The following is a 14,651-nucleotide window of genomic DNA, read 5'->3' as shown; positions in this document are numbered from 1 at the left end:
CCCCTATGTCAATATATTACTGTTCAAATCTGAAGTCATTCTGAGCTGTGGTTCTCTTTCTGCAGCGTTTTGAAACTGGAACTTCTATTATACATACCTTGTGTCTGAGTAATGGAGAGTACCCTGTCTTCAGGAAAATAGGAACAGCAGGATGATGGGACATGTTTGCATTTGACACCCACTATTTACAGAGAATATATCTTCCAATTGTCGACTCTACCAGGCTACTTTCCAAGCAATAGCACACTTTCAATTGGCTACCCTTTCCCACGACTGCGCAGTTCTCAAGTAGCAGAAAACTTCCAACAAAACATGAATAGTTGGCTATCATACATTTAAAAAGTAGCGTTTATTCATTGAATAAAGTAATTGTTTACACTCATTACATAATTAACTCACAAATGACAAGAGCATGATACGGCATGACGGGCCTATCATATACAAAGAAGAAAAACAAATGAAATGTGTTTCCTGCCCACCGACTCATTCAAAGAATCATTTCGCTTGCAGGTTAACAGAAATCCCAGGAAGTCGTGTTATGCGAGAGTACCTGTCAACCAGTTAATATAGGCAGGACCAAGTGGAGAGGCACCGAATCGTGATTGCGCAGACACCTGCGTCTAAGCAAATACTGTCGCAGAGAGAAGACTGCAGCTAATAATTTATTTTCGGAGAAGTTTTTTTCAGATGATTAGGTCCTAAGAATGCTTCTGTTGTCATTTATTCTGTTTAGCTCTTGCGGTGTAACGCAGCTGAATCCCCGACACCGGGTTCAGGATGAACGAACGTGGATTCATAGTGAGCTCCTTAACCGTGCCGGCTCGAGGCTCGATGTTCAGCTGACTAAGCAAACTAACCAGGCCGATTTTTGTCTGCATGATGCCGAACCGCATACCTGTAAAAGACGGAGATACACTTAAAAAACTTACTGAAATCAGCCTATCACGCTTGTTCTCTCTCTCTCTCTCTCTCTCTCTCTCTCTCTCTCTCTCACACACACACACACACACACACACACACACACACACACACACACACACACACAGGTATTTGTTTTACAAGATCTTTTTATTTTTATTCAGGCATAATTAACAATTTAATGTGGAGTAAATTACGTGCAATAAACTTTAGGAAATTAAACACTATCGCAGCTTAAATTGGCTGATAGCGACATTAGTCTGATCCAGCATCGCTCTTTGAACTCTCCACACTTCAAGTAACACATTTTTATTTCTTTTTTTAACTAGTTTCTCTATTCTGTCGTAGTGGCGCCCTTACACAGGTTCTCGGAATTCTGAGCATTTGTGAATTAGTATTGGAGGTTTGAAATTATCCTTAATGGTGTTAATATGTCAGCGAACGCAGTGACACATTGTGTCAACTATTAATTAAACATTGTCACAGTCATACCACAAATGGAGAGTCATGGCGGCTGCAGTGTAACACGTGTTAAGTTCGGCTCGCGAAATTTAGTTGATTTCGAAGGTGTTCTCGCAGGTGGTGTTGTCTAGTACAAGTGGAAATCGTGTAAACAACAGTGTTCTGTGCAGTAGTGCTATTTTTTTTCTGTGCTCCGCCAATATCTTCGAGAAAATGGTAAACAGAAGAGTCAACAGCAGCGCGTCCAGCAGCGGGGAAGCAGCAGGTGCGGCGGGTCTGCTCTTGGCGGAAGGTGCGGCCGCGGCTCCCGGTATAGCGGAGCTGGTCCGCCCTGAGGTAAACGCTGCGCTTCGCGATAAAAAAAATCTCGATCTGATAGCAGGCACTATATCAGATACTGTAACGGCAGCAGTATTGGCCAAAATGCGTGAAACTGTTGAGGCCAATACTGCCGAAATTACAGCACTAAAAAAGTCTGTGTCTGAATACGAGAAAAAGGCACGAGAGTTGGAAGTGAAACTATCTGCCGCAACAGACGAGCTAGAACAGTACCAAAGGCGAAATAGTCTACGACTGTTTGGAGTAGCAGAAAATAAGGAAGAAGACACGGACAACCTGCTTATAGAGGTTGCGCGTGAAAAATTAGGTGTTGAAGTGACCAAGGCAGACATTGACAGGAGCCATCGGGTGGGACGAAAACTACCAGGTGCTACCAAACCTCGTCCAATAATAATTAAATTTCTCTCGTACCGAAAAAGGGCAGAGATCTTTACCCAGAAGAAAAAGTTAGCAAAGACAGGGCTTACAATAAGGGAAGATCTGACACACGAACGGCTAAAGATTTTAAACAGTGCCATATCCCATTTCGGTCTTCAGAATGTGTGGACTCAGGATGGCAGAGTAATCATTAAGACAGCAGCTGGAAAGAAGACAGTCACAAACATGACAGAACTGAATAGTATTAAGTGAAGATACTCGAGCCAAAAGTGCAAACTTAACACCATTTGCAAATTGTAACAGCCCTATACTCAGATATAGTCTTGTAATTGTATTAATTTTTCAATTATACCCATATTTGTACCTTCAACTAATTGTTTTTGTAACTGTATCAACTTTTCACTATTTCTTTGTGTCTGTAGCTCTAACCAATACTTAATTTTAGTTAATGCTAATACTTTTTTCATTTTCTCAGTTTATTCTCTTCCATTCTGTAATAGTTCTATTGCAATTATTACTCTCTTTTTTAGTTCAGTAATCACCCATCTCTTCGGTTTAAATTGTTCATAACAAAAATCACCATCAGTATCACTTTAGCGAATTTCAATCTAATTGTAGCTTCCTACGATAATCACTACCAGTATCACTTTAGCAAATTTCAATTTAATTCTAGCTTACTACGATAATCTATTAATTATTAAGCTTACTTCTCTCTGCTGGCAGCATCGGCCTCTTAAATCGCTCCCCTTTCCCTTATTTCCACCCTAACCTGTTTCAAATACGCGAATTACATTTCTCCTCTTACGACATAGGATATACAGTGACACACAGCCGTCACTATTTTGGTCATATTCTCCTTGCACCGAATACCACTAATCCATTTTCTATACTCCCGCAACCCCAGGAAATCTCTTGCAGTCGCCTTTCTTTCGGCACTCGCAGAGTCACAAACAGGGCGTGCAAAATCTTGGACACCCCTGTGTTATGTCACTTGGCGGAAGCCAGTGCCCCTCGCGGCAGGTAGTGCCCAACAAAGGGACAAACCAGTCTGCCACCCTGTTCCAGGCCGCCCAGCGGAACGTGTCAGAGCTTTTAGCAGCTCACTGCAACATCCAGTCTTTACCTGCACATTACGAAGAACTTAGCCTCCTCTTCAAGCAACTAAACTACCACGTAATCCTCTTATCCGAAACGTGGTTGAAACCACACATATCCTCTGCATCTATTCATCTCCCAGGGTACACATTTCTTAGGGCAGACAGATCAAAAAAGCGAGGTGGCGGGGTCGGCGCGTATATACGAACAGATCTCAAAGCGAAAGTCTTATGTACGTCAAATCCTGCTGAAGAAAAAGAGGCTGAATTCATGTTCATTGAAATAAATATACAAAGTCGGAAAATCTTGACTGGCGTCGTGTACAAGCCGCCAAAAATAAACTCAATGAGTTCCTTCCAGTCGGAATTACATTCACTTCAGTGTCAATACGAACATGTCATCGTAATGGGTGACTTGAACATAGACATGCTAAGAGACACTCCCTCCGCAATAAACCTAAGAAGACTGTTTAGTTGCAATAGCATGAACATTCTTCCATTACAACCTACACACCATACGGCGCACAGTCATACTCTTATAGACGTAATCGCAACGAAACAGACTGACAAAGTAAGAGATGTTGGTCAAACATCGGCCCCTGGCCTCTCAGCACATGATGTAATATTCCTGGCCTACTCTGTGCAGCCCCCAAGGATCAAATCGCGTTACATAACTTGTAGGAACATGAAACGTATTGACCTTGACGCTCTAACAGCCGATTGCTCAGAAATCTCATGGCATCAAATAATCAGAGAACCTACAATCGACGGCAAAATTAATGAACTTGGTGATAAACTCACTGCCCTCTATGACACACATGCACCTGTGCGCACAATCCGTGTAAGAAAATCTCCTGCTCCATGGCTGACAGCTGAATTACGTCAAATGATGACTAATAGGGATGCTGCCCACAGGCGTTTCAAGGCAGATCCGAAACCCGAGCGTTTCGAAGAATACAGAAAGCTACGGAACAGAGTGAAACAATGCATTCGCAATGCTAAAATCAGGCACGCTCGCTCCCTTGTATGCAGCGATCTGACGCCCACGACTCTATGGAAGAATCTCCGTAGCTTGGGGGTCGGAAAGGCAAAATCGGAAACTACTTTTCATGTGTCAGCTAACGAATTAAATGAATTCTTCTCTGCACCTCTGAATACCAGCACGGCTGATAATTACCGTCCACAAGAGTCCCCAAACAGGATAACTAACAACGATACCTTCCATCTAAAACATGTAACAACAAATACGGCAAGAAAAGCAATAATGAGAATCTCTTCTGATGCAATAGGCAACGACAGTATCGGTATAACCATGATTAAGAATGTTGCCGATATCTTAGTACCTGTCTTAACTGACATATTTAATTTTTCCCTCGTGAACGGAATATACCCCACTGCATGGAAAAGAAGCATAATTCGACCCATCCCTAAGATCGAAAACCCGCAACTGCCTAGTGATTACCGACCAATTAGCATACTGCCTGCTGTTTCCAAAGCACTTGAATATATTGTTCATGACCAAATCACTGAACACTTGCATGAATTCAGCCTATATGACGAATTTCAATCCGGTTTCCGTAAACATCACAGCACAAACACTGCTCTAATTAAAGTAACTGATCTGAAATGTGCCATCGACAATCGAAAGGCAACAGTATTGACGCTACTGGACTTCAGCAAAGCTTTTGACACTGTTAACTTTGACATATTGCTCAGAAAAATGCAACTGCTTAATTTCTCTGATAGTGCAATGAGATGGTTTGAAAGCTACATAAAAGACAGACAGCAATGTGTTGTCTGCGTAAATGAAAAATCTTCCTGGAAACATGTTTCCTCAGGAGTGCCACAAGGATCAGTCTTAGGACCACTTTTGTTTTCTTTATATGTCAACGATATTTCGTCGGTTCTGTCCTCCTGTAAATATCATTTCTATGCCGACGACCTCCAACTTTACCTAAGCGTCAGACCTGAAGACGTAAACACTGCAATCGCTCAGATGAATGATGATCTGTCTTCAGTAGTAACATGGGCGAAAAACCTGGGGCTTAAACTAAATGCAAAAAAGACGCAAGTAATCTTAATAGCCCATCAGAAATTAATAAGTTCAGATTTCCGCGAACGGCTACCTCCTATTCTGCTCGACGGTACTCCAATACCATATCAGAAAACAGTGAAGAACTTGGGTGTAACTTTGGATGAGCATCTCAACTGGGCGGAGAATACAGTCGCAGTGTGCCGAAAGACGTCTGCTTGTCTCTATGCTCTCAAAAAGTTTCGGAACATATTTCCACAGGACTTGAAACGCCAGCTCGTGCAAGCACTCGTTCTACCGAACCTCCACTATTGTGATGTGATTCAGCAAGGCACGAGTAGTGAAAACAAAAGACGGCTAGAGCTAACCATGAATGCCTGTGTGCGTTACACCTGCAACATTCGCCGATATGATCATGTTAGTGCTTCATACTCCGAGCTAGGGTGGCTGCGGCCGGACAAATTGCGTGACTACCACACTCTATGTCTACTTCACAGACTCCTCGTCGCGCAAGCACCCCAGTACCTTGCTTCAGAGATTAAAAACCTGTCATGCCATCATAATCGAAACACGAGGTCACTCTTATTTGGTATCCTAACTGTGCCCACTCACAAAACAAAAACTTTTGCAAACTCCTTCTCAGTTGCCGCTGTCCGCCTCTGGAACAAACTGCCCCTTACCTTGCGCAAAATTCAATCTCCTGCTGCTTTTAAGAAGAAGTTGAAGCATTTCCTACTATCATCTTCATAAAGTTCTCCACAAAATTTATGTACCAGGCCAATCCTCTCATCCGTCAAATAGCAAAGATAGCGTCTCCTATCTTGCTCCTCAGATGCCTTCCTCTTCATCTATCTCTATTAGCCACGCAATCTTCTTTTCCTTTATATTTCCTTAATTATGTTTCATCATGTCTCTCTATTCTTCTCCTCCCTTCACCATGAGTCTCCCTCACACTCCCTGCTGCCAGCACTTCTATCTAAAATTTGTCTCTTCAATAGTGTCTAATTATAACAGTACCTATGATCTACGAATATAAACTCTATATGTATGTATTTCTAATTGTTTATTTCACTTTTTGTACTAGATGTAGTTTAACATGCCTACTAAAACGTATGAATGTAAAATAAGTAGAATGCCTGGTTAGATGTAAGAGAGGGCCTGATGGCCCTAATCTTGCCAGGTTAAATAAATAAATAAATAAATAAATAAAACAAATACCTTTAAAAATGGTTGTTTCATGAAGGAAAAGTTCTCGAATGAACGGCCTGCTCGTCGTGTTAGACATGTTAGACCAATTTCGAATTCAAATGAGCTATCATCAGGTACGCTGATGGATCACATGATGATTGCTCTGCTGTCGATACTTGAGAAACGTCTGATACGACGAACTGCCTGTTCAATCTTTAATTTTTCCTTAATATGTGCCGAAAAGACTGAAGAAATTTACGTTCAGTTTGTCCTTGCGCTTCCAAAGCTCTCCGTAGCTTCTGAAGAAACTGAATTGCTCTGTTTCTCACGTGCCGCTAAAGTAGACTTATTCCAAAACGAAATCTCTCCAGCAAATAAATGCAGAACCATCTCAACAAGCGGCTGACGCATCGTGGATACGGAGTAACGGCCGAAAACGAATGAAAATATGCTTTCGAGTAACTATAAAAAAGGAAATGAAATGACAGGCATTAGCCTGTCCATCATTAACAGCTTTCCCTAGTAGTGGAGGTCGGTAATGTCCGCACGTGCGTTGGTGCGTGACTCAAAGGTAGACAATTGAAATGCAGCCAGTGAAAGATTTTTTCATCGTTAATGTTAGGCCAATGATGGTAGGAGAGGTGGTGACGTAGAGTTCCTGGTGCCCAGACTTTACGCCAGTGACCTGGGGCAGCCTCTCACAGGCTGTTGAATATGTACCACTGTTGACGGTGATCCGTCCCACGTACGGGACGCCAAGCTTAGTGGGTCCCTTGTTGCTGCCCAAGGCAAGTAGCCCCTATTCCTCATCCATTTCCAATCTCTACCTTCCTTTTGTCCATAAAAACTCAAACACAGCTTTGACTTTGCAGTATCAATAATGAATGTTACTTCTAAGTAAATTCTATCCCATATACTGCGCAATAAAACTATTTGAAAAATAAGACGATTTCTGTAGTGCTTATCAAGCAAATAAGAGAATCTGTGAGTTTTCCCTCCAACAAATACAAGATTCAGACACATCTTTGACTAGAAAGTGCCAGGTACTGCTTTGAGTCGTCACGCTCAGTTGCCCACAAGATGACTGAGTTTCACTGCGGTTCTCTCGATAATGAATATAGGTGAACTTATATAATTGTTAAGGTATTGTACTGGAACTAAGTTTCGTTGGAATATGACAATACGTTACAAAACAGTCTTACTGGATGTTCATCAGACTTGAAAACCGGCTCAACCAGTCCGTTAGGGTTTCATCCATTAGGGAGTGATCAACAGTAAGAAATGGAATACCCGAACCACTGCACAACTTCAGTTTGCCATATACAAAACGCATTGCCAAAGCGAAGTCAGCTGCTAGGAAAAAATCCTAGCGTCAGTCGGTTCTAAGCACGGACCTCGGGCTTTATACTCGACACTGCTCGACAATGGCCCATTTAAAGGAACTATGACATGATAAAATACAAGACATGGGACTTGAAAGGGGACATTTATAGTACATACGCATACAAAGCAAAATTGTCACATGTCTCACTTTAACTGCAAGATTAATTCATGTTAGGCAAATTAAAATTGTGCATAAGCTCCCCAGATGAAATGTTACTCGCCGCACTAAAATAGCATACTTGTTTTGGAGCGCTGCAGATGATGCAGAACTGGTAATATTCTGCCACTGCTACCTTCTATTATACGCGCAAAGTTGACACTCGGCGCGGTAGCTGATGGGAGCGACTGTAAAGGCATATTCCATTTACTGTCGCTCCCATCAGCCAGCGCGCCAAGTGTCAACTTTATTTGCGCGACTAATACCGCTGACGTAACTTTTGTCAATGATGTAATGTGTGTTTGTCGGGGGAAGCGAGATTGTGAGACTCGGTTATATGGAACCAGCGTAGGAAGATGCATCAACGTGAAAACGCGACTTTGGAATATACGAAGCGTGTGAGAAAAGCAATGATAATGAAAACACTGCGAGCGATCTGGCAATGCTGTGTTATTCTACGTGTGTAGACCTGTGTTCATCCCTTCCAGATACACAGTTCGAGTTTCAGTTCCGTACAGCCATCACGTGATTTTTGAGACCTCCATCAAAGAACTTGTGTTTTCGTTGTGTGTTACGAAAATGAAACTGCGGAATTTAGAGCAACGTTAGGCCATCAAATTTTGTGTTACAATTGGGGAGTCCGCGAGTGTCACCTTCTAAAAGTTGAAATAGGCCTATGGCGAACATTCCTTATGAAGAGCACAAGTTTTTCGCTGGCACAAATCATTTCTGGAAGGCCGAATACACGTTGAAGCTTAACTTCGCTCAGGGAGACGTTCAACTTAACATCGAACGTGTGCGTGCTCTTGCGAGATCGGACAGACGTTTATCAATAAGGATGATATGTGACATCTTGAACTTAAATACTTTCACCTTACATCAAATTTTGACCGACGTTTTGCACGTTCGAAAGGTTTGTGTCAAAATTGTGCTGAGAGACCTCATAACTGAGCAAAAGGACAATCGAAGAAACATGTGCATTCTTGAGAGGATTGCCAATGACCTCGAATGGTTCAGGCACCTGTTCACAAGTGATGAATCCTGGATTTTTTAGTACGATCCTGAGGCAAGCGGCAAGGTGAGGGTTGGCACGCTGAGACATCTCCTCGACCGAAAAAAGCTGGAATAAGCAAATGAAATATCAGAACAACGATGATTTGCTTTTTTGACAGTATTGGTATCGTGCATAAAGAATTTGCTCCTCCACGATAAACTGTCAATCAAGTGTTTTACATAGATGTCTTTGAAAGATTCAGGAAAAGAGTGAATATCGCGTGAGACCAGACATTGCAGACAAGTAGATACTGTGTCATGACAGCGCTTGATTTCACACGGTCACTTCCGTGAATGTGTGTGATGTCCTTAGGTTAGTTAGGTTTAAGTAGTTCTAAGTTCTAGGGGACTGATGACCTCAGATGTTAAGTCCCATAGTGCTCAGAGCCGTTTTAAACTTCGATAGACAATCATTGTAGGAAATTACCTAAGCAGCGAACGGTGGACGGTCTGTGTTATCTTTTATTCTCCTACTAACTTTAATATTTTGATTCTGTGTATCTTGAAACTGAGAGAGCCAAAATTTTTCAATCTCTGTTCAATTACCACATTTATTGTAGAAGATAAATTATTAAAGAAACCGAAAATCATTTATTTGAGAAACCGATATTTTGAGCGGTTTTAATAGCCAGGTTAAAGTGACTGGGAAAAAACGATATAACCGAAAACCGGTTCTTTCAGCGGTAATAGCCTTCCCTAAACTCTGCAGGGTTTAATCACCAGGCGTGAGTTACTTATGCTGAAAACAGAATATCTATAGAAACTCGTGGGCTTCCTCTCTCGCCGAATTGATATCATTATCAAGGGTAATTGCGCACGGTATTAATGTGGCGTCTTCTGATAGTGACTAACTTTTACGGTGTATTTATTTTACAGACAGTAGACGTTCGGTTGAGAAAGTCAGTGAAAAAGAGTATGTTTCGCTAAAGTTATGGACTTACCGATACAAGCCCGTGGTCCGTCGCCGAACGGCATATACACGCAGCTGGGCCTCTTGCTCTTCTCTTCTTCCGAGAAGCGCTCCGGATCGAAGCGTTCCGGATGTGGGAAGTACTGCGGGTCGTACTGCATCGCCATCACGGGGAAGAAGACGGCGACGCCCTTCTCCAGCGTCCAGTCGGTGCCCGGCACGCTGTACGGCTGCGTCACCTCGCGGTTCAGCAGCGGCACTGGAGGGTACTTCCGCAGCGTCTCTGAAAGCCACAGCGATTGCCTCAGACTACAAGGCGACGTAGCTCGAATTTGATGTTTTAGTACTACATTGTGCGAGGAGTGTTAAGTAAGTACACCAGTGGCAAGACACAATCAATACCTTCACTGCGCGATAAAAGCGGTGAAGTCACTGATGACAGTGCCATTAAAGCAGATTTATTGAACACGGTTTTCCGAAAATCCTTCTCCAAAGAAGACGAAGTAAATATTACTGAATTCCAATCAAGAACAACTGCCAAGATGAGAAAAACAGAAGCAGATATCCTCGGAGTAACGAAGCAGCTTAAATCACTTAATAAAGGCAAGGCCTCCTGTCCAGATTGTATACCAGTCAGGTTCCTCTCAGAGTATTCTGATAAATTAGCTCCATATTTAGCAATTATAAACAACCACTCGCTCACAGGAAGATCCGTACCTAAAGTCCGGAAAACTGCTCAAGTCACGCCAATACCCAAAATGGGAAGTAGGAGTAATCCTTTGAATTACAGGCCTTTATCACTAACGTCGATTTGCAGTAGGGTCTTGGAACATATACTGTGTTCGAACATTATGAATTACCTCGAAGAAAAAAATTTATTGACACATAGTCAGAACGGTTTCAGAAAATATCGTTCTTGTGAAACACAACTAGCTCTTTATACTCGTGAATTAATAAGTGCTATCGACAGAGGATGTCAAATTGATTCCATATTTTTAGATTTCCAGAAGGCTTTCGACACCGTTCCTCACAAGCGTCTTCTAACCAAACTGCGTGCCTACGGAGTATGGCCTCAGTTGTGCGACTGGATTCGTGATTTCCTATCAGAAAGGTCACAGTTCGTAGTAATAGACGGAAAGTCATCCATCGAGTAAAACAGAAGTAATATCCGGCGTTCCCCAAGGAAATATTATAGGCCCTCTATTGTTCCTGATCTATATTAACGTCATAGGAGACAATTTGAGTAGCCGTCTTAGATTGTTTGCAAATGATGCTGTCATTTACCGTCTTGTAAAGCCATAACATGATCAAAACTACTTGCCAAATGATTTAGATAAGATATCTGTATGGTGCGAAAAGTGAAAATTGACCCTGAATAAGGAAAAGTGTGAAGTTATTCACATGAGTACTAAAAGACATCAGCTAAATTTCGATTATGCGATAAGTCACACAAATCTGAAGGCTGTAAATTCAACTAAATACTTAGGTATTACGATTACAAATAACCTAAATTGGAACGATCACATAAATAATATTGTGTGTAGAGCAAATCAAAGACTGCAATTCATCGGTAAAACACTTAGACGGTGCAACAGGTCTACTGAAGAGACTGCTTACACCACGCTTGTCCGCCCTACTCTGGAGTATTGCTGTGCGGTGTGGGATCCGCATCAGGTGGGACTGACAGATGACATCGAAAAAGTACAAAGAAGGGCAGCTCGTTTTGTATTAGGGGAGATGGTGTCACAGACATGATACGTGAATTGGAGTGGCAATCATTAAAACAAAGACGTTTTTCGTTGCGACAGGTTCTTCTCGTGCGAAAACATTCTTTTGGCACCCACCTACATAGGGAGAAATGATCATCACGATAAAATAAATCAGGGCTTGCACAGAAAAATTTAAGAGCTCGTTTTTCCCGCGTGCCGTTCGAGAGTGGAACGGTAGAGAGACAGCTTGAAGGTGATTCATTGAAGCCTCTGCCAGGCACTTTATTGTGAATAGCAGAGTAATTACTTAGATGTAGATGTAGATGAAGTAATGCGACACATTTTTTCCTAGGACACTTTCTGTTAAAAAAAATGCGGAATTGCTGGGACATCGTGGAATATTCCCGGTACAGCCCGCATAGTTTCATCAAGTTCCGATAGTTGGCGACACTATACGTAGCCTTCAAAATAGCACATGGAATGAAGGTACTTTGCAAATAGAGAGCTATCTTTGAGTTTCTTTTGGAGTTAAACCATAATATCGCAGATATTCATAGGCGCTTGTAGATTGTCTGCGGAGACGGGGGCAGTGAACAAAAGCACGGTGAGTCGTCGGGCGAGGCATCTGTCATCACAACAAGGTCGCGCAAACCTGTCAGATCTCCTGCATGTCGACCGACCGGACAACGTTGTGACTCCTGTCATGCTGGAACTTGCGGATATTCTCATTCGAGGCACTCGACGGGTCACAACCAAACACCTCGCCGCTCAACTCGACTACTCTGTTGATAGTGCCGACACGCTCGTCTACCAGTTTGGGTACTCAAAGGTTTCGTGACCTCCCCTTCTCTCTTTGCTCCGTTTCTTTCGCTGATCTTTCCCCTTCTTTCTTCCTTCTTCGTACCGCGGCTGTATCTCAGAGTTTTCAATGCAGAAATGTGGTGAGAAGGGGGCACATGGGTGTGGTGATTCACGATATCGTAGTGCTGTGAGAGAGCGTCACTCGTGCCTCTGGTTTGAGAAGACTGATGACCGAAAGAAAAAAACGTATGTGCCATCTTTTATTTTAAAACTATAAATAGTAGCGTAGCTACTACTATCTATCGTTCTACTAAACTGAATGAGCGCGACACCACTGATGAAGTGTCAACCACGCAAGAAGTTTATTAATACCAGTTAGCTGAAATAAAAAAAGGCTCGTCCAATCCAGAAGTCACTCAGTTAGAGTAATTAGTTTCTGATGTGTCATTGAGACTTAAAAGATCGTTTCAGTAATTCTGTCACTATCCATTTATGAGTTGCTAAGCAACGTATCAACAAGCTGACTATGCAATGATTAATATTTGTTGTATCTCGGCAGTAAATCGCTTCTCGCTTGGTTTAAGCATTAAGACGATTATAATGCCGCTTTGATAGTTATTATCAAGCTAATGTCCGTAAATTGCGGTTAATGTTACTGAATCACGCACGCGACGATAACGCCCGATATCCAGCCGCGTATCTTAAACTCCTTACCGATATTTAAGAATTTGCGCGCGATTTGTTTGCACCAAAGTCGGGCCGTGGTTGCCTAGAATAATTTTTAAATCAACTCCGGGTTGTAAATTGACAATTCTATGCCCATTCATGAAAGTTGCAGCAGATCCGCACTCGACGACTACTTGATCGCGCACTCGAGCAACACGGAAGTTTTTGTTCTTACAAAGAGAAAACATATCATGCGTAATGCAACAAGGTGATTTGCTATGTCAAAACATGTTTATATCTATCTCATTAAAACTCATTACCTATCAAACGTTGTACATAATTAAATTCATTACTCTGTAAATAATCAATAAAATTTAGAAATGAATGATATGTATAAAATAAATCTCAAGTTGGTATGACGTCATGGGTCACTACCGGTTTCGACTCCCCTACACGCACGTGACGCAAAGTAGATCTGACTATATAGGACATGCTCATGTAATGTTACAGTGTGTGCCAACTGGACTGTTCGCCGCCTAACAGAAGACCATAAAGAGCAACGAGGGACCACCCGCAAGAAACTGCTTGACTAACATCGTCACAGACTATGAAACATGATTTCATCACTTCGAACCGGAAACAAAATGGCAATCCATGGTGTGGCGCCACACCACCTCTCCACTGAAGCAAAAGTTCAGTGCTGCACCCCCATCCGGTAAAGTCGACGCGACGGTCTACTGGGATTGTGGAGGGCTCATTCTGTTTATCCTCCCTCATGGGAGCAACAGTCAGCTCTGAAGCGTATTGTGCTAACCTCAGGAAACTGAAGAACCGACTTCAGCATATAAATGGTCACAAAAATGCAAACGAACTTCTCCTTCTGCATGACAATGCAACGACGCACACAAGTCTGCGCGCCCGACAGGACCTCACAAAAGTTGATTGGTCTACTCTTCATTATCCACGCCGGCCGCAGTGGCCGAGCTGTTCTAGGCGCTTCAGTCTGGAACCGCGCGCAACTACGGTCGCAGGTTCGAATCCTGTCTCGGGCATGGATGTGTGTGATGTCCTTAGGTTAGTTAGGTTTAAGTAGTTCTAGGGGATCGATGACCTTAGAAGTTAAGTCACATAGTGCTCAGAGCCATTTGAACCATTTCATCATCCACCATATGGCCCGGATCTCGCACCTTCCGACTTCCATCTGTTTGGCCCTATGAAAAAAAGCACTCCGAGTAAAGCAGTACGTGGATAATAGGGAGATTATTGATCCTTCAAGACGTTCGCTCCGACGTCAACCAGCAAAATGGTGCCAATCGGGCATACAGGCCCATCCAGTAAGGTGGCGTAAGGCAACCGCATTGAACGGGGATTATGTTGAGAAATATGGTTTTGTAGCCATAAGAGTAGGGAATAATATGGTGTATCTGAATGCTGAACAAAACCAACCTGATTTCAGAAAAAATGCGTTGCATTATTAATGGAACGCCCCTCATAATAGCCTCTCTACGCCATTCTTTTTCTCCGTATCACCTCTACCAATACCCCGCACCACCTCCTCCCC

General features: G+C 42.6%; 1 protein-coding gene across 1 annotated transcript in view; it reads right to left on the bottom strand.

The window, feature by feature from the left end:
* Nucleotides 1-330: 330 nt before the first annotated feature.
* Nucleotides 331-14,651, bottom strand: part of LOC126190851 (probable cytochrome P450 6a14) — a 113,018-nt gene continuing 98,697 nt past the window's right edge. Inside the window, exons 6-7 of the mRNA XM_049931439.1 lie at nt 9,946-10,197; nt 331-895 (exon numbers count right to left, since the gene is read on the bottom strand). Coding sequence (XP_049787396.1) covers nt 717-895; nt 9,946-10,197 — 431 coding nt within the window. The 3' untranslated portion in view covers nt 331-716. The remainder of the gene's footprint in view (nt 896-9,945; nt 10,198-14,651) is intronic.

Source organism: Schistocerca cancellata, chromosome 6 (genome assembly GCF_023864275.1).
Source record: "Schistocerca cancellata isolate TAMUIC-IGC-003103 chromosome 6, iqSchCanc2.1, whole genome shotgun sequence".
Classification (NCBI taxonomy): Eukaryota; Metazoa; Arthropoda; class Insecta; order Orthoptera; family Acrididae; genus Schistocerca; species Schistocerca cancellata.
Note: the sequence above shows the minus strand (reverse complement) of the source record. Positions and strands in the feature narration are given on the sequence as shown.